At 38.2% G+C, this 21,609-nt stretch overlaps 1 protein-coding gene across 12 annotated transcripts in view; it reads left to right on the top strand.

The window, feature by feature from the left end:
* Positions 1–21,609, top strand: part of PTPRM (protein tyrosine phosphatase receptor type M) — a 690,156-nt gene that overhangs the window by 238,960 nt on the left and 429,587 nt on the right. For all 12 annotated transcript variants that reach the window (XM_034762641.1, XM_034762634.1, XM_034762636.1 and 9 more), the window contains exon 3: positions 13,959–14,230. In XM_034762641.1, coding sequence (XP_034618532.1) covers positions 13,959–14,230 — 272 coding nt within the window. The remainder of the gene's footprint in view (positions 1–13,958; positions 14,231–21,609) is intronic.

The raw sequence follows: 21,609 nt of genomic DNA, 5'->3' as shown, positions 1-21,609 counted from the left end.
TGGCCCGGCACCGCGACCCCGGCTCCTGGACCCCGGCCCGGCACCATGCCCCCGACCCTGGCCCGGCCCCGCACTGGCCCCGGCCCCGCACCGCCGAGCACCACTGAGCCCTCCCTCCCGATTTTCCCGGACATGCCCGGCTTTTGGGGATTTCCCCCCGGACGGGGATTTGAGCCCCCAAAAGCCGGACATGTCCGGGAAAATCCGGACGTATGGTAACCCTACTGATATCTGAAGAACAGCGTTGCTGCAGGGGGAAGTTGAAGTCTTTTAGCCAGATGAGAGACCCATCAACTGCTCTGCAATCTCTCCATTGGTATTTTTAGAATTAAGATTTTTTGATATCTATCTTTCTGCTCCTGTCTCCCTGTGCTAATACTCTGCATTTCCTGCGTCCTGGGTTTCTCCCCTGCCAAGGAGCCTAGAGTGCTGTGCTTCTCTTCCTCTATCGTGACTACACTGAGAAATGTTCAGAATTCTTCTGCCAAAGATGTTAGAGTGCTGTGCACAACCACAGGTAGCAAAATATACAGTGAGGAAATTTTCTTTCTTCCTCCTGTAGGAGAGGTGAATGCATTATAGGCCAGGCTCTGTAATTACTGAGTTGGCTGGATTGGAATGATGTTTTGCAGAGCAGTCTTTTGTGCCCTGTGAGAATCTCTGTATAGATACAGTAATTCCACATAATGCAGCTCTCAAAGGTGCTAGTGTACTGACTAATTTCCTTGTATCCTTAGGAAATGCATATAGTTGTGGTGACTAGATTTTGCATGGCAGGTTTATAGATTGCAAAATGCTATATTTTTTCCACTAAGTGTTTCCCTCTCTTCCCCATTGGGAGTGCTGTCTTCAGTTCTAGGAGAGAGAGATTACAGTTAAACTGGAGAAATTGGTACCCTTTGTTATTTGTATAAAATCACTGTGCTGAATTTTGATCATATGCTACATATTTTGGAGGCTCATGCTATATATTTTGGATACCATTTACAAAGAATCAGTTGAGAGTGCTTGCAGCATCACTTGTCGGCGCTTTCTATGCCCCCAGAATATCTGTTGTCAAAAACCCTGCAGGAAGTGAGAAAATTACCTCTGGGGGAAAAAAGCATATCCATTTAATGAGAAAAATGATCTTACTTGAAAATTTTAAAGTTCATTTAAATGTAGAAATGTTACCGAGTGTATATATTGTTATGCTGGCAGTGTTGTTAGTTGCCAGCAACTGTGCTTTGATGTATTTGCAATTGCAGACCTCTTGAAGCTGATGGGCATGCTAGCCACTTTTCATTAAATGAGGGAGCATTAGATGCTGCTTTTTTTAATGCTGCTTTTTTTTTTTTTTTTTTTTGCCACCTGAAACAATAGAAGCCTCTGCCCAAAGCACTGGATCATTTGGGAAGGCCTGTGCAAGAACTAACGCAGGTAGATTAAGAGGAGTTCCATATATTCAGAGAGTTTCAGGCCAGATGATATCAAGTAGTTTGAACTGTTTTATATTACAGGCCATTAAATTTCACAGTTACCAAAGTATTGAGCCCAATAACTTGCATTTTGGCTAAAGCATATTGTTCAAAAATGCATCCAGTCTTGATCTGAAGACATCGAGATGGAGAAACTATCACTTCCCTGGGTTGGTGGTTCCAATGGTTAACCACCCTCACTGGTAAGAGCGTGCCTTATTTTTAATTTGTCTGGCTTCAACTTCCATCATTTGGTTCTTGTTATGCCTTTCTCTGCTAGTTAAGAGCCCTTTAATTCCCTGCATTTTCTCCCCAGGAAGGTACTTATACAGTGTAATAAAATCACGTCTCAGTGTTCTTTGTGATGAACTAAACAGATTGAACTCTTTAAGTCTCTCACTTTAAGGCATTTTCTCCAGTCCTCAAGTCTTTTCTGCACCCTCTCCCATTATTCAACATCCTTCTTAAAATGTGCAGACCAGAACTGTACAAGGTATTCATCTCACTAATGCTAAGGTAAAATCATCTCCCAACTCCTCTTTGCTACTCACCTGTTTATATTAAAGATCACAGTGTCCTTTTTGGCACATCATTACAGTAGGAGCTCATATTAAATTGCTTGTCCACTATGCTCCTTTTCAGAGCCACTGCTTTCCCCATCCCCCATTCTGTAGGTATGGTCTGCATTCCTTGTTCCTAGATGTATAACTTTGCATTTGGCTGTATGAGAATATATTTTGTTTCAGTGAGTACAGATTACCAAGTGATCCAGTGGCTCCATGTGACTGCCATGTCCTCCTCATTATTTACCATTCTGCCAATCTTTGTGTCATCTGCAAATTTTATCAGCAGTGATTTTATATTCACTTTCCAATCATTGATAAAAATGATGAACAGCTTGGGGACGAGTACCAGTCCTTTGCTTAGCCACTGGAAACATCCCTATTTGATGATGATTCCTATTGACGGTTACTTTTTAAGGTCAGTCAGTTAACCAGTTCTTTATCCATGTAGCCTGTGCTTTGCTGATATTATATAGTGCTAATTTTAATCAGAATGGTGTATAGTACCAAGTATGTGACATCTACACATGTAACCTGTATCAATCAAACTTGCAATCTCAAAGAATGAAATCAGGTTTGTTTGTCAAGTCCTATTTTCCATATATAATACTATAATAATAATAATTAATACTATAATCCATGTATTCATACTAATGCTAAATATTTTCTTAGGGCATCAATCTTTTTGCAATCCTTCAAGATCATAAAAATAAAGCATGATCATGGAATCTCATTCTGCTCCTCAATACTACCCAGATTGAACTCTTGTAGAGAATAAGCCTTCTGATGGCTATTATTGCCAACTCCAAATTAAAAATTCATCTTTCTTTAACGAGACCCAGTAGTGTACTTTGAATTCAGAGTGGCAGTCCTCACAGTTTTCCTGGTATTCATTCCCTAGGTAAATTAGGAAATATTCCTCCTTTTGGTTAAGCATCATAATCCAGACCTCAGGCGCACGGAGAGTCTCCGGGCAGAATAGTCATGCCTCCTGTACTGAGATCTGCTGGATGGCCATGTACCCTCAATACATAAGTTCACCAAGTTCTGCAGTCTTAGTATTACATCTTTTCTTTTGGCAGAAGTCTTCTCCCGCCTTACTGCCCAGAGGAGGATAGAGGTAATGTTTCTATATAATCAACCTTATTTTTGGATGTCTACATTTAAAGGATGATCCTCCTTCTCACCCTGTAGGCACACAGCTGTGAAAATCACATTGTAATGGATCTGTGGCCCTTAACATGAAGAAGAATAGGAAGATATAGACTCATAGAAGGTTAGGGTTGGAAGAGACCTTAGGAGGTCATCTAGTCCAGGACCAACACCAACTAAATCATCCCAGCCAGGGCTTTGTCAAGCGGGGCCTTAAAAACCTCTAAAGATGGAGATTCCACCACCTCCCTAGGTAACCCATTCCAGTGCTTCACCACCCTCCTAGTGAAGTAGTTTTTCCTACTATCCAACCTAGACCTCCCCCACTGTAACTTGAGACCATTGCTCCTTGTTCTGTCATCTGCCACCACTGACAACAGCCTAGCTCCATCCTCTTTGGAACCCCCCTTCACATAGTTCTCCCCCCTCCTCCCCCAACCGCCCCCCCACTCTTCTTTTTTGAGGACTAAACAAGCCCAGTTCCCTCAGCCTCTCCTCATAAGTCATGTGTCCCAACCCCCTGATCATTTTCGTTGCCCTCCGCTGGACTCTCTCCAATTTGTCCACATCCTTTCTGTAGTGGGGGACCCAAAACTGGACACAGTACTCCAGATGTGTCCTCACCAATGCCGAATAGAGGGGAGTAATCCCCTTGCCGCCACCTGTTGGCAGTGCTCCTGCTAATGCAGTCTAATATGCCGTTAACCTTCTTGGCAACAAGGGCACACTGCTGACTCATATCCAGCTTTTCATCAACTATAATCCCCAGGTCCTTTTCTGCAGAACTGCCGCTTAGCCAGTTGGTCCCCAGCCTGTAGCAGTGCATGGGATTCTTCCGTCCTAAGTGCAGGACTCTGCACTTGTCCTTGTTGAACCTCATCAGATTTCTTTTGGCCCAATCCTCCAATTTGTCTAGGTCACTTTGGACCCTATTCCCACCCTCCAGCGTATCTCCCTCTCCCCCCAGCTTCATGTCATCTGCGAACTTGCTGAGGGTGCAATCCATCCCATCATCCAGATCATTAACAAAGATGTTGAACAAAACTGGCCCCAGGACCGACCCCTGCGGTACTCTGCCAACTAGACATTGAGCCGTTGATCACTACCCATTGAGCTTGACAGTCTAGCCAGCTTTATATCCACCTTGTAGTCCATTTATCCAATCCACACTTTTTTAAGTTGCTGGCAAGAATACCGTGGGAGACTGTATCAAAAGTTTTGCTAAAGCCAAAATATATCGTGTCCACTGCTTTCCCCATATCCACAGCGACAGTTCTCATCATAGAAGGCAATCAGGTTGGCCAGGCATGACTTGCCCTTGGTGAATCCATGTTGAAGTTATCTCAATTGGGAGGGAACTTCAGGAGGACAGGGCCGTGCTAGCTGTGACTCATAGTTTTTCTGCTTCCAAGCTGTAACAGGTTGAAGTACCCATTGTGATGGATCTGTGGACCTTTTTACTTGAAAAAAGGAAATTTTCAGGTGAACATGAATAAATTTTCCTAGTCCCATTTCAGAAATATAATTCAAGAGCAGGTAGGTAGACATTCACACTTTACTGTTGGATTTTAACAGTTGCTAGAGGCTATTTACTAGTCAACTTCTCTTTATTCAGGGAAAGTGGAATGAAGAACTTGTAATCTCTCTCAGGCTAGGTCTACACTGGGGGTGGGGGTCGACCTAAGATACGCAACTTCAGCTACGTGAATAGCGTAGCCGAAGTCAGCGTATCTTAAGTCAATTTACCTGGCCGTGAGGTCGGCGGCGAGTTAACCGCTGCCGCTCCCCCGTCGACTCCGCTTCCGCCTCTCGCCGCGGTGGAGTTCCAGAGTTGACAGCAGAGTGAACGGGGATCGATTTTATCGCATCTATACTAGATGAAATTTGGGAACAAATCAGTTGCTTTGTAAAATGCACTTCTACACAAGTCTAACCCCAAAGCAAAATGTTGAACATATTCTACAGGACACTAGACAGATTATAAAACATCAACCTCCCCAGAACTGCTGAAAACACAACTGCTTAAGTGCCTCACTAAACACATCCTTTGGGACTGCCGTGACAGTCCCATGAGGGCAACCCTCTCCACCTATATATTAAAAGCACTCAATTACTCATTCTGTTTAAAATCTGTCTTCAGTCTGGGTGTGGGGATGATCTGTATTCCATCTCATCTTGCCTTATATGAAACAGTGTTACTGAGACAATGGAAAGAACTGCATCCTCCCCCAGTTTCAAAGAGTGGAGGTTGGATTTCTCATCTCTTGTTAAAATGAAAAAATAAGTCACCTACTCTAGAAGAGCCAACCTGAACTTCATGGTCCTGGGAGATGGTGCAAGACATCTTGACATTACAAAAGCCCTACCAGGATCAGACTACATTTTAGGTTTGCATCTCCAGACTTGTGGGTCTCTTCACTTGCTACCCTTTTCCCCCATCTCTTTCTTCACTCTAACTTCTTTTCATTTCTCTTCCACTATGATCTTCATATTCTTTTTTCAATTTTTAATTCACACAGAAAGCTACATTTTCTTAATTGCAGATCATTAACCTTAGATTGTGAGCTCTTTGAGGGAGGGACTGTCTCTTTGTTTATACAGCGTCTAGCGTAGTAGGGTCCTGGTGCGTGAGTAGGTCTCATAGGCATTATGATAATAAAAATAACAATACAATACAATGATACTCTAATGTGGTGATACTCTTACTTTTTTGGGGAGGACGGAGAGGCACTACTAGAATTCTGGATCAGTTTGAAACTGTAAATGCTTCCCTGTAAGTTTATCCAGACGCTGTTATTTTCTTTCATAATCAGTCTTTGCACAAACTTTGTCCAAACTGCTTTTTCTATAAATGCTTACAGTGTTTGATTCAGAAGAATTTAAAAAACCCATGGAGGATAAAAGTAATATTACTGTCATAAGAAGCACTGAGAATGTAAACAGTCTTCGAAGAGTAAGAAAACCAAACAAAGGCTATTAAGATAAACAGTGAAATTCTTTAAATATGTTGGAGGATTGAAGAAAAGACAGAAACATTGGATTTATTAAGATGGCAGTAAAGTAAGGAATTATTTGTACTTAAAAAATGACTAAAGACACACATGGTGGTTTCTCATTTGTATTTGATCAACATGTTAATAGTGCATTCATGAGGATAAAATGGAGGAGATCGAGATTACTGAAAGTGGTAAACAGTTATTTGGCTTAAAATCAAGATAAAACAATGGGTAATGATGGATTGCTTCTGTGTGTAGTAGAAGTGTTTCAAGATAAAATAGTTGAACTTTTAATTGTTTACAAAAAGATTTAGTATTTGAAAAACTGAAGGATAGTAGCTTTGGAAGCTGGTGAGAAGATGAGTCTCAGCTTGGTAATTGTTGTTTTAAATAATGTATTATAAAAGGTTATAACCTGTAAATTTATTAAATAGAAAAATGGTACCAAAATAGAGGTAGTGGTTAAGAATCAGATGGTGTATAAGTGTTTTACAGTATAACTATGATAGAATAGGTTTATATGATGAATTGTACTAGGACAGATCTTTAGTGGCGATTATACCAATTTATACCAACTGAGGATCTGCTGCACGGTATTTCAGTGGAAAATGATGCTCCTGAGTAGAAATAATGTCCAAGCGAAATGTGATTTAAATAACACTGAATTTGTTAATACTTGTATTTCTTGATGTGGAAAGGAGAGGGAGTTTAAACATTGAATAATCGTTTTGATTACACACTGCAAATTTTCTTTTAGATTTATGTTAACTTATGTTGTGTCTTTTGTGTGTGGAAAAACTGACTATTTAAATGGCAGCTAAAACTTCTTTGCTTACTACTACTCTACATTTTTTACCTCTGTTGTGCTGCTGCCAGCACCACATTTATTTAAAAAAGCTCTGTTCTGTTGTAACAAAGATCGTGACTTGAAATGCAGCAGTGAAGAAAGTTGTGATTTAGAACAGTGTTTGTTTTTCCGGAACGCTGTACATTGCACAGAACTGAAAGCCAAACAAAATCTAACCTACCAACTTCTTGAATCTAACCTTTTCTAAATCCACGTCTCTGACTTTACTTCTCTGCAATGCCACCAGGATGCCAGACATTTTTATTAAAGATAATAATGAATAATTATTATAAGTAAAGCTATGTATTTAATCAAATGAAACCATTTTATTTATGTAATAAGGTAGCTCAGCATGCTTGATTTAATAACATCCTACTCACCAGCCTGATCTAGACACTTCATAACAAAATATTTCTCAGTTGAAGTTCATATATGAAAAAGTGTCTGAAGACCAGATATGTTTCACTGTTGTGTTTAACACTCTTCTTTTAAATATTGAGAGCCAAAACCATCATTCAATCATGCATGAACAAATGATACCCCAATATTTCACCTACTGCATTACCATTTCAGTAAAATTACTTTTCCAGGGTAGATTTCATGTATTGTCATGTTCCAGAGGGAAAACTGATCACTGTACAGGAGTCATGAAAAACCAACAAAGCAGATTTCTCCACTCTATAGGCATTTTTTTCTTGCATGAAAAATGATGCTGCATTCAGTTTTATTGGATTTGACATTCCAGATATAAAAACTGTCTTTCAACAAGTTGATGCGACACTGTGAGAACTTGCAGAAGTGACTGCAAAATATCTCTTGTGCCATTTCCATCATTTTTGTAGGAGAGTATATTGCTATTCCAGTTGTCAGATTATTTAGTACAAACTAGACCCATTCCCTGTTCTTGGGCCACTCCATCTTTTGGTCATACCTTTTTATGTAAGAAACTCAAGCAGAGCTTCTGTAAATATAATTTATTATTTATTACTTGGAATAGCTGGTGAAATAAAGATTACAGACAGGGTCTTTGCTTCCTTTGGTACTTCTCTCACCTAAAACTTCCATTGATGATAATGAAAGTTACAGGGATGTTTTGTGTCTAGAATAGATGCTTTTGTTTGCTCTTTCTTTAGTTTTTGTTCTCTTTCTTATCTTTCACCTTTTTGGAGGTAATATTTTGATGGTTTTCATATGAAACACTAAACTTTTCAGTGCTGAATGAAGTACCAAGTACTTGCTGAATTACTGCTGAAGCATATGCATGTTTTGAAAACAATTGTTGAACCACTGATTTATGTTTTGGGTTTTTTTTAATTCATCCATTATTTAATTTATTTAGACTCTATAGTCAAAATGTTGACTATAGATGAACAAAATACATGGGTGACTCTATGTACACCTAAATAAAAGCAGTCTGATTTTTCACAGATGCTGAGTGCTCCTGCTTTGGCTTCAGTGAGAGTTGTTGGTGTTCAGTTCCTCTGAAAAGCAGGCCACTTTCATTTACATATAGGTGTCTAAATATGGATTTAAGTGTCTTGTACTAGAAACACACATTTAAACTTTTTGACTTAATTACCATAATAAACCTCATATTTAAACATGAGTATTACATCTAAGTAAAAAATTTATTGTAAACCAAGAACTTCTGTAGTTGTTGGCACATTTGCAATGTTTTTCTACTAAAAATGCACATTGAGTATTATATTTTTCCTTTGGGTAACCCAATAAATTTCATATTTTCTTACAGGTGATCTTTTCTTAATAATGCATGTTTCTGTCTGGATGATACTGATGAGCAGTCAAGTTAATTTAATGCAGTGCTGTTCTCATATTGCATCTTCTGTATACTGTACAATGTGATAAACCTTTCTGTAGAGCTGAAATGCCATCTCTCTTGCAAAGTATGCCATAATTTTTCATTCTTTGTAGCTGAGAAAGTCAAAACTGGTTTGCTTTTGCAGTCAAAACAGTGTGTTTATCCACTAATTTATCTAATTTATCCACATACACAATATTTATATAACCATCTGGCAGAGCAATATTTTAGCAATCAGTGTAACAGATGAGAATAGTAAAAGTTGATAGAGAGAGAGAGAGAATTTCTACATGACTTACCTTTGAAGATAAGTTGATTAGGTTTTCAAAAGCTTCATAGAAAATATTTTAATGGGTTCAATTTGCATTTGTCTTTCCTGTATATACTTCATCTATGTTTTAAGAAAAATGTATTTAATGTTTTCTGTCCAAACCTTGCCAGTTTAATAGTATGAGATTATTCTCACAGGAGATGCAAGATTTAACTAGATATACTTATTAAGGACCAAATCGGATGCGTTGTCCATGGTGGTTCTTGCACTGATTTCAACGGAGTTGCTTCTATTTACCCCTGATTTTGAACTTGTCCTATGTCATTTTGCAGCCTTCAACGGTGATCTTTTTCATATCAGAGAAGGTGCTGATGGAAAAATTAGCACTGTACAATAATGCACATCTTAATAAAGATAAAGACCGGCTAACTGACAGATCTCAAAAAGTAGTTGGCAATTGGGAATCATCAAATAGAGATGTTTCAGGGAGCGGGGGAAGGGGTTGCACAGGCATTGGTACTAGGCCCAGTGTTGTTCAACATTTTCATCAGTGATCTGGAAGCAAATGTAAAATCTTTGCTGATAACATTGGTGGATGACGCATAGATCGGCAGAATAGTAAATAATAAGTGATCTGGATTGCTGGGCCCATGCAAATAAAATGCATTTTAATACTGCCAAATGCAGAGTCACATATCTAAGAACAAGGTCATACCTACAGAATGGGGGATGTTTTCCTGGCTCTGAAAGAAATTTACAGTAATAGTTGACAAGCAACTCGACATACAATCCTATTGTGATGCTGTGGCAAAAAGGGTGAATGTGATTGTTGGATAAATGGGGGAGTGGTGATTAGGAGTAGGGAGATGATTTTACTGCTGTATATAGTATTGGCAAGACAAACGGGAATATTGTGTACGGTTGTGGTCTGCACATTTTATAAAGGATGTTGAAAAATTGGAAAGGGTGAAGAAGACCGAGATGACAATGATTTGAGGTCTGGAGAAAATGCCCTACAGTGTGAGATCTAGAGTTCAATCTGTTTAGGTTATCAAAAACAACACTGAGAGGTGACTTGATTAGTGTATTTTCCTGGGGAGAAAATATTAAGTACTAAAGGTCTCTTTTATCTAGCAGAGATGTCTCCAGATCAAGACTGGGTGCCTTTCTGGAAGATATGTTTTAGTCAAAAACAAGATATGCTTTAGTGAAACACAGGGTGTTTGGCTCAATACAGGGGGTAACTGAATGAAATGTAATGGCCTGTGTTGTACAGGAGGTCAAACTAGACAATCTTCATGTCCCTAAACTCTTTGAATCTATATAAAAAGTTTGCACTGTGAGTGTGTATACTGGTCCTTGAACAGAAAGATGGCTTCACCTTCAAAGTTGTTGGTCATTAATACCTTCAGAGGTGGGAAATCAAATAGTCCCATAAGACCCTTCTGAAGCAGGCTACCTGTCATGGCTCTATTACACCACTTGTATCTCATTTCCTGAAACCATTAGTTTAATCAAAATATTAAAAGGCTGAATTTACTTTACTCTCAGCTACTTCTTGCCTCATGAGTTAAAAAATAATAATTGCCAAATATTTTCTAGATAAGCAGCTAAAACAGCTCATCTAAATGTCATACTATAACTTAATTTAGTTTTCATTGAAGATTCACTTTTCTTATAAAGGGAATCACATCCCTTTTCTAAATGGAACCAATAAGATTTCTTCTGTTTATTGGGAAGTTCCTTATTGCTTGCTTGTTTCCTTTTAACAAGTTGGGTCTCAAAAGTCATTTTCACTATGGGTTGACAGTGTCTCTTTTTTCTTAGTCCACTAATGATTGTCCATGTGTTTCAAGTAATATATAACTCATCCATTCAAGCTTTGGAAAACTAAGTGATTCTATTGTAGTCATATAAGAGTTTTATGATTCGTAATACTTGAATGTAGAAAACTGTGCCATGTTGTCACAGAAATGCTTGGATGAGCTTTTTAAATGATTTAAGAAAATAAGGATTATTTTTCTGACACTGCAAATGGTAGAATAATGTGCAGATCCTCCTCAGTTCTTTGTTAACGCAGCCCATAAACACTTTAAACATTGTTTTGCTGGTTAAAAGAAATTATATCCAGATTTTTTTTTTAATTTAAAAGTCTAATACTTGGAATATACACAAGTATAAGTTGAGCTGCATACTGTGTGTCCTGGATTCTGACAGAAAGAAAATTAATCACTAGATACTAAGAAAACAAATCTTGCCCTCCTCTCTATTTTTAAGCAACAATCTAGCACACAGTTTTCAAATGTAGCCATTTTGTTTCCATAATTGACCATTTGTGGGGGAGAGGCGTACTTTTTATTGTAACCCTTCCCTTCAATGTTATCAACATGGAGAAAATGTGTTATCAAAAATTAATAGAGCCTGCCTCTGTAGGTGCTTGCTGCTCATAATTCTTTACACATCAGCACTTCAGCCAATCAGCAAAGAACAGGAGCTGAAATCAAGATACTTGTGCATATTATGTTGTGTTATGCATAAAGAAACAAATAAAAAACCCATAATACTAAACAAATCTTGGTACATAAATATAAAAATGGTTGAGTGCTAAACAGTGTCTGGTCACCTGCCTTTGCGCTCAGATGAGGACAGGAACCTTCTCCATTCTGCTCCTTTGTGCAAAAGACAACTGTGTTCCCAGGTATTGTGCTTCCTGAACCGAGGCACTGAAGAAATTTGTATTCCTATAGATAGGGTGTGTGTATGCTACAAGCGCTACAGCAGCACAGTTGCTGCTACATCCGTGAGCGACCTAGCTTGGTTGACCTAAGTTTTTTCATTACCGACCAGGTCTAACATAATCAAGGATTGGAACGTTGGTACTGTTCCATTGCACACCAGCTGACAGAGGGAAGGAACACATGTTATTAGTCCAGAAGCTAAAATAATCACTGCCCCTCAGTGTACTCGCACAGTGAGTCCAGAGGCATTCTACCTGTGTCCAGAGCAGGCAGATTTCTTCCTGTTACTGTGTCTGACACAGGGTTCCTCTCCTTCCTTAGCCATTGGCATGCACCCACCCGCCTGCAGCATTGATTATTAAGGCCACAGGATAGCCTAAAAATATTTCAGATGCCTGGATGTGTACATGAAAGGAATTAAATATAATGAAATCTGTGAGTCACAAAAAAAACAGATTTTTGATGGAAAAGCATTAGGATTTTTTCCCTCTGCTGAAACAGAAACAAATAAACAAGCTTCTCCATGAATATATGGACAGTTAATATTCAGAGTCCTGGGAAATTTAAATTTAAATTAAATTAGAAATGATGGTATGGACCAAATTTTTGCTCACTTTAATCAGGCAAGAAATCCCAATGACTTCCATTCATGTTAATAAAGCAAACAGGCCTTGGCCCAATGTGTAAAAGTATTTACTATTACATGATCATATTATGCAATAATAGTTTACAAGGAATCCATAATACACGATCAGTTCAAATCCTTCATTATCACAGCTTATTATAGTTTTTATCAACTTTGGAGACTGGATTATTTTTGTCTAGGATGAAAATGATTTCAGGATTTTTGCTTCTTTAATAGTTTAACACAGCTAGAAAACCAGGTTCTTTAATCTTCATATCTATGTAAGATACATGAAAGATCTAGGGTAAAGTTTCCAAGTGTGCTAAATCCCATTTTCAAAAGATTACTTAAGGAGTCTGTCTCATTGAAATAAATGGAAATTAGACTCCTAAATTCCTAAAATTGTTTCTAAAGATGTGATTTAGGCTCCTGATTTGCTTAGGCAAAATGAATCCTAGTTTATTTTTGTGAAATTACTCGATCATCCATTTACACCTCATCGTTTCAATGACATTCATTTTCATGTTTGGGGGGAACATAACGGAACTTAAATTATCTTAAATGGTCTTCTGTCAGATTGTCCTCTACTCAGATTATTCATTCAATCATATTTGAAGTCCATCCTTGGAACAATAACATAAGTATTGGTAGACAAGCCTCCATGTAGGGTTTAAGTTTTAGTTGTATACAAAAATATGAATTTCTGAAAAATCGTTTTTATCATTCTAATCAAAGAGCTCTACAGCAGTTATAGCTTTTTTTATCTATTCATTAGTAAACCGATCCTTTCTTCCAATTTTTGCTTCAGTGGAATGAGTTTATTACTGATGAAACGAAGAATCTTTCTGCAGGGTGATTAAGATCATGTGAATGCTGTTTAAATCACTTTAGGAGTGCAACCTATATACTTTACTGATCTGTTATTTACTTGTTTGTTTTTTACTTAGAAATTCAAACACAAACCACTTTTTTAAAGCTTAATTAGCATGTCTGATCTTTTCCGTTCTACAGTCTTGATAGGCCAGAAGTGTCACCTCGATGAAGGCGAAATTTCATCAGTCACAAAAGTGTGATGGTTCGAATAGGCGCCTGGGGTTCAGGAGATCTTTGGGCCTGATCATCCCGTCATTTGTGCATGCATAATTCATCTTGACTTCAATGGGAGTCATGTACACACAAATGAGGCAGTGACTGGGACACTGGATTCTATTCCTAACTTCCGTTGACTCATCATGTGGCCTTGGGCAAGTCCTGTAGCCTTTCTGTGCCACTACCTGTCAAATTAGGAAGATAATACTTACCATACTTCTACAATACATATTACACTTGGAAAAGGTCCTTCAGATCCTTGAATGAAAGGCCTTGTATAAATGCTCAGTGCTATTATTAGACATAGAGGAGAATTGTTATTTTCCATATTTAAATAGGGGATGATGGTGGCAGTAAACAGACAAAAACTGTTTCTGAGACTCTGGCTGTTTATTTTGCAGGATCTTTCATGTTGGTGAACACCTCTGGGAGGTTTGCTGAACAAAGAGCTCACCTCCTGCTACCCCACCTAAAAGAAAATGACACGCATTGTATCGATTTCCATTACTATGTTTCAAGCAAGAGTGGGTCCAATCCTGGTTCTCTGAATGTTTATGTGAAGGTCAATAATGGTCCGCTTGGTAACCCCATCTGGAACATGTCTGGAGCAGCTACTGGCACTTGGAACAGAGCAGAACTGGCAATTAGCACCTTTTGGCCTAATTTCTATCAGGTACATTTTATTTGTTGTTAAACATTGTTGTTAAATGTTTCTCATGTTGAACGAATTTGTAGCCTAAATTTACAACTTGCTTTTTGTCATCAGCAAGACTGAATACAGGCTAAGATGGCCTAATTAGTGAGTAAAATCTAATGTATGTTATGTTGGTCAGTTGGTTTTAATTGATCTTTTCTGCAGTTGATGCTAAATATATATTTGCTTATTTTAATATTTAAGAATGGATGATTTGACATTGATTTCAATGGCCCAGGATTTTACCCATTTACCTGTACATCAGGAATATTAGAATTTAGTAACAAGATTTTACAGTGTTAGGCTTGTTTGTTTTGCTTTATATTGATAACACTCAATTGTGGCTCTAGAACCAGATGTGTCCGAGTCCACAGGCCTGAATTGCCATTTCAGTTTGTAATTTCAGTTTTTGAGAGAACTCGATTACAGCAGCATTCTTCTGATTAGAGCCTAAAGGTGAAGTAGTAGGAGCTTAACGTGGCCGTTTCTTAAGATGCTACCCCTCTGTAGGAAAGTTTGCCCTGATTCCACAAACGCACACATGTACACCCTATACCCTACACGCCAAAAGGATGTGGGGGGAAAGGGGATTTTGACAAACTTCTAATAAAATATTTCTGTACCATTAGGATGATGCTAAAATGCCATGTTGATAGAGATACAGGCAATCTCAAAAGACATTCATGTGCTCTCTCTATCTATACAATCTGCATCAAATTTCAACTAATATAATTTATCTAATTAAAGTCCGAGGAATCAAGATACTTCCAAATAGCTTTTTTCATTCCACTGGGACCAGTTGCCTGTAGCTCAGGCCACCTAGATAACTGCAGTTTGGCTTTTCAGGCTTAGTCACAGCCTCAGGGGAAGATCCTCAGCTTTTGCAAATTGATGTAGCTCCAGTGACTTGAACAGTTACTCTGATTTACACCAGCTAAGGATCTATTTCTCTGTTCCCAATTGCTGCACCATCTCCTGTCTCTTTGGTTGCATCCTCTCTGTCATAGTCTCCTCAACTTCTCCATCACAATTACAATCTCCACAGCTGTTTCTGTACTCTTTGGTGTCACGCCTACCTTGGTCCCACTGCTTTTAAAGCTTCCCCTCTAATGAACTCCTTAACCATTCATCTTTTGTCACAAAATCCCTGGGAGTGGGTTTTCACATCCTATCCAGGACTTGGGTGTCTTTTCCAGTGACCCACCAGATGCTGCAGCATTTATTACTCCTCACAAGGCATCAGCCATCTTGTCTCTGCTCCATTTCCTAGAAAGAACAGGGACAGGAAAAACCCATAGCAGAATGTGCAGTGGTCTTGCAACAATAGTGATGGAAGCCCATTACTTGGCATGTATAAGAGATGATGGGACAATGTACAAATAAATAAGTACTGCAGGAAAACATCCTGCATTGGTATAGGGATGGACTAGGTAATGTAACAATAGTTTTGTTTTTTTTGCTTTTATAATCGAAGTGATACCTGCCTACATGACAGTGCTATACAATTCCAATCCATTAATAGGATACCCACGGCGTACCTACCAACAAATAAATCAAAATTAAGCCATAAATATTAACACAGGATATATGATAGTGTTTTAAAGGAATAGTATTTGTACAATGCAGATCTCTTAAAAACATTTTTGAGTCTATTTTCCTGATGATTCATGAAAAATGTAGGCAAGTAACTCCCACTAATGCTAACTGAATAAAAGCAAGACTGATTATTGTGGAGTAAATCCAATTCTAGTCAAACACCTTAGTATTTATTTGGTATTTAAAGTGGTTTTATCCTGCATATTATTAACATAAACACAGGCAAAGCATTTAAAAGATTTAATAATTAGCATTTTGTTATATTGTGTTCCTATAGTTATTCATGTTATTGGCACCTTTTATGTCAGGTTTCCATTTAGAAATGACTCTTTAAAAGTACAGGTTCTGAGCATAGTAATCATTTTCATCCAATATACATTTTCTTTGTACCAGGTAATTACTTGTGTAGGTTTTACCGTACATGGCAAACTACTGTACTAGATATATAAATCACTTTGATAACCGGCATCTAACAAAGCTAATTATAGGTTAATTACTTGTCATTTAAACTTAAATTGTTAAGTATTCTGATTAAGATATATTTAATTCCTCAATTAATTCTTCAAATTGCTGCTACTTGAAGCCTGCCCCTCACTTAGAGCTGCACCAGTCAGGAAGTATTGGCTGTGTGTTTTCATCAGAGGGCAACAGAATAAAATATCTGGTTTCTTTAAGTATATATGACCTGCTTGCTACCTCTTTAATAGGAGAAAAATCTGTTATTTCATAGTTATTTTATGTTGTCAGACCAGTGTGCAGTATTAAAATGTGCTTTAATTTTTTAAGCATAAGTAATTGTACAACTCCATAGATTGTGAGATACAATATCCCCCAGCTGAGTTCAGGTTGGTAAGTTTCTCAGCTAACATTGCAAATCATCAGTTAGGCATACTGTTAAGGCTTTGTCTATGCTACAGAGTTTCGTTGACACAAGTTACCTCTACAGTCAAAAACTTATACAATTACGTTGTTTGTGCATGTTCACAGAACGTTCCTTCTATTGATGGTGTGGCTGATCTGGTTAGGTCCTATGATGGTGTCGCTGGTGTAGATAGCCAGATCAGCCAAGCCATCACCGGTTCATTCACTTGCACATCCACCAATGTAATATACGCCATCATATGCCAGCAGTGCCCCTCTGCTATGTACATTGGCCAAACTGGACAGTCCCTACGTAAAAGGATAAATGGACACAAATCAGATATTAGGAATGGCAATATACAAAAACCTGTAGGAGAACACTTCAATTTCCCTGGACACACAATAGCAGATTTAAAGGTAGCCATCCTGCAGCAAAAAAACTTAAGGACCAGACTTCAAAGAGAAACTGCCGAGCTTCAGTTCATCTGCAAATTTGACACCATCAGCTCAGGATTAAACAAAGACTGTGAATGGCTAGCCAGCTACAAAAGCAGTTTCTCCTCCCTTGGTGTTCACACCTCAACTGCTAGAAGAGGGACTCATCGTCCCTGATTGAACTAACCTTGTTATCTCTAGCCTGACTCTCTCTTGCTTGCATATTTATACCTGCCTCTGGAAATTTCCACTACATGCATCTGACAAAGTGGGTATTCACCCACGAAAGCTCATGATCCAATACGTCTGTTAGTCTATAAGGTGCCACAGGACTCTTTGCTGCTAGATCCATCCTGTCTCTTCAAAACTGGCTGAAATTGTCATTCACATCATTACCTGAATGTACTGTTCTTGGTGCTTGGAAATTTGGTTTAGACCCTGTAAGTTATAGTTTATCAGGAAGGACAAAGAGTGAAGTTTCTTGTACAGTAAATGTCACACTCACGTTCACATGTGGCTTATATGTGGCATCAGTTGGGCTTAATACATTTAAAACTAGAAAGAAATGTTATAACTGACAAAAATTTTAAGCATTGCCCTAAGTTCCAAGGGCTTAAAAAAACAAAAATATACTTGTTAAATTGTGTTGTTTATTACTAGAAATTTTGAAAAAGATGCACCTCTGGCTGGGTCGTCCAAGTTTTAAAAATTGCTTTGTTTTAAACTTAGTTACGTGTCCAACAGTAAGCAGACATTTGACCCAAGTCCTATCAGTAAGAGTCTGCCATCAGTTCTGACCTGCCCTTAGAATCAGAGTTGCTGGGCAGTTGTCAGAGAAATAGGACAAAATAACGTGCATAAATACAATTAATTTCACTAGTTTTAAATATTATAAGCCCCATTTTCAGTGTTTGGCCTGGAAAGACATCCTACTTTGGATTGCTCAGGTTGGCGGTAGGCACTTAAATGCTACTTTATGTTCAAATTTGGAAGCAGGATGATCTTAGATGGGGAGAGTGATAGTGTAAAATACAGCCAAAGAAGAGAGCTATGGGGAGAGGAGTATAGTATATACATAGGGGAGGGGTGTGGATGTGCTGTAAACAAAGAAACCAATACCTGCCCTGGGATGTAAAGCTAACAGGAATCCCGCAGGATTATTGATGTTTTTTTTCTACTTCTTCTGTATCCTTACATTAAGTAGACTTCTGAATATACTTAATTTCCTTCTCTTTTTCAAATAGATACTTTTAAATTATGTGAATTGCGAAGTGTTTATAATGAGGTACAGTCCACCTGTCGACTAAAAGTTTTGTAATTTTTTTGCAACAATAAAGGCAAGAATTTACTAAGTGAGGTCATGCATTAGAGGTAAAAATTACTTATTCCTTTTGTTCTTTGGAACTGGCAAGTTATCTCCAACAGCACATTTTCACTAGTAAGCATTATGATAAGCAAACTCCCTTTCTTTGTTCACATATAGAAGGGGAAGTGGCAGAAATGAAAAGTTAATTTTGCTCTTCACTGAAGCAGGCAGGATCAGGGACGGTGTGATGTTAAACCGCTTCACTATTTCCTGTTTGGCAGGCATCTGAGGAATAGCCTGATGTAAAACATCTCTCAGCCAGACATTCAGCATAGTGTTTCATGAGCAAATGAAATCCGTGTTTTAACCAGTTGTTTCCGAACTGATAAGGCAGCAAAATAATTTCCAAAGAAACAAAGGACTATCCTGTTTAGTGCAGATTGCTGTGCTAGAATGTTGTTTTATTTTGACTAATGTGCCTTATGTATTGTCTTCAGATGTTGTGTCAGCTGTGATGAAATGCAAAGTTGAGAGTCTAGAGTGAAAATGTTTACATTCTTCAGACCAGGCAACTCATCAAGTGGAAAATGATGAAAAAAAACTGTACATGGGTTTCACAAGAAATACAGGATGAAGGAGTTATAGTCTTTCATGTTTTTTTTTTTTAATGAGGGTGATAAAAATTCAGAAATAATTAATAATGATGTAAAAATAGGGAGCTATTAGGGGAGGACAAGTATAGTAGAAAGCATAGGGGAGGGGTGAGGATGTGCTGCATACAAAGGAAGCAGTTACCTGTCCTGGGATGTAAAATTAAAATTCCCATCCTGTTTCCATTCTGCATTCAGATTTTCACTTAAGCATATAAAGCAGCATTTAAGTGTCAGCTGCCAGTAACTGCAAACTTCTTAGATACACAATTTGAATACTGGGCCAAATTCTAATCTCAGTTACACTGTTGTAAATATGAAATAACTCCCCAGAAGTCACTGTAAATTTCCACCAGTGTAACTGAGATCAGAATCTGACCTATTGTGTTTAAACCTTGTCATCTAATGAAGGCATTCACCATCAAATGCACATGCATAACTCTGTGGAGTAAGCTATGGCCTTTCAGTAGCTCCTTCACAAAATGACCCCCCAGAACACTTATGTACTTTGATTGGCATAACCCTCGGCACGTGAAACTGGAAACCTCTAAAGGGCTGCTGTTTGACTCCAAGTTACATTATGGTTTGATCATATAACTGTCTTTACACTCTGCTACCTGAAGTGAATAGTTCCTCAGCTCATATGATGGGTATTATATAGGGAGGCAAATGTTTATACATCTGTTAGCTAACTTACCTATTTACATTTAGAGTCATGTTTTCATGACAATAGGCATTTAGGACAAACCTGCAAGCATACGTGTGCATTTCTGCATGTACTTTTGTTCATGCAGCTACCGTGATTGTCTGCACAAAGAGGGTGTTTTCACACCCAGACAGCTACTTATATCCCTTACCAGTTCTTTGATGTACAATAATCTATTTGCAAGTGCGATCACGCTGAGCCTATGCTTGTAATGTTTTTAAAAATCTGGTCTTTAACTCGAGTATACATGGACAATCAGCATGTTTACTTGTGGAAGTGGAGTATTTATTGTTTAACACTCAGTGTGACTTGGGATTTATAAACTCAATAATGAGTTTTATACTCTTGTGTACTAGTAGATGTGTATTAGTAATTTTAAAAATGTGTGATCTACGTAGGGTCAAATATCCTGCTGGTGTAAATGGGCAAAAATGGAGCCGTCCTCATTTACACCAGAGAATTTTGGCCCATAATCTTCAACCCTTAATCAGCGTATAAGGGAATACTAGTTACTGATGCACATGCTAATATTATTTTAGAACACTGTGAACAGATGAAAATTATACTGTGAGAGGGATTTGAAGCTTTTTGTAGCACGTGTCATGTCTTTGAATAAAGTGAAAGGCATGTCAGTGATGCCTTTTCGGCTGAGGTATGTCACTGCTGGTTGTGGTATCTCTTTCACTTCACTGACATGCGTATTATGTGTCAAAAAGGACTCAGTCCTGTTTCTATTTAAGATGGCAGCAGTCTGGCCATTGACTTCAATGGGAGCGTGATCTGGTCCAATGTATTTCAACTAGTACTACTATTGATTGAAACCTAAAGCCTGTGTGACAATAACTGTAGTTCAACAGAGAGTCCAACACTGCTTTTTTCATTATATACAATGGGACCTTTATGGTATGTTATCTGGGAGTATGGTAGAATATTTTAGATCACTCAGTACGTCTCTGGTCTGTTATAAATGTCTTGTTTAAACTATCCTAAAATCTTGCAATTTCTATCTATTGCTAGAAATTGCTAGAGAGCTTATTTTGTATTTAGAAGCTCACAGCTTTGTTTGTTTATATGCATATTGGAGCAATCAAGAACTTTGCTCCAGCCTTTCATATAGGTTCTGGACTGAAGACTACTGACCATTGTAGTGTTTGGAAAATGTGCCCCTCTTCTTCTCCCCCTCCCCTGGAAATGTCAGTGCAAATGAAAACAATTTCAGGTTCAGTGGAAAAAAAAAATTGAAAACTGAAAAAAAAACCTATTCAGCAATGCCGCTGTGGTGCCTCAGTAGGAGTTGTATTTTGGGTGCCTCTTGCTCCCATTCTGCATTGGCCGGGCTACCTTGTCATACTGTATTTCCCATGATGCATCATAGTCTCTCTGATCACTGAGATACCTCATAGGAGTCCATGGCCAGGATACCTCCTTGGAGATGTAATCTGTCTAGGGAACCCAGCCCATAGTGGAGTACTTGGGGCATGAGACTTACAAACTACAACGCTCATGAGGCAGCGCAGCAGCTTTTCCAATTACAGATATTTGGGGTTTGGGTTGGTTAGTTTTTCTATGAAAAAATTTACTTTTTAATGAAAATCAGACACTTTTAAAAATATATATTTGGTTGAAAAATATATATTTTTGCTTTGCATGAATAGTTTTGTTGGAATATTTGCCAACAAAAGCCCTATTGGTCATTTATTTAAGATGTGTGTATCTGCAATCTCCTCCAATACTTTCCCAGAGCTCACCTAGAAATCTGTGTATGTTAAAGGGCAAGATTTGGAGTAAGTTCTTCTGCTCTGTT

This window comes from Trachemys scripta, chromosome 2, assembly GCF_013100865.1.
Source record: "Trachemys scripta elegans isolate TJP31775 chromosome 2, CAS_Tse_1.0, whole genome shotgun sequence".
In the NCBI taxonomy this organism is placed as follows: Eukaryota; Metazoa; Chordata; order Testudines; family Emydidae; genus Trachemys; species Trachemys scripta.
Note: the sequence above shows the minus strand (reverse complement) of the source record. Positions and strands in the feature narration are given on the sequence as shown.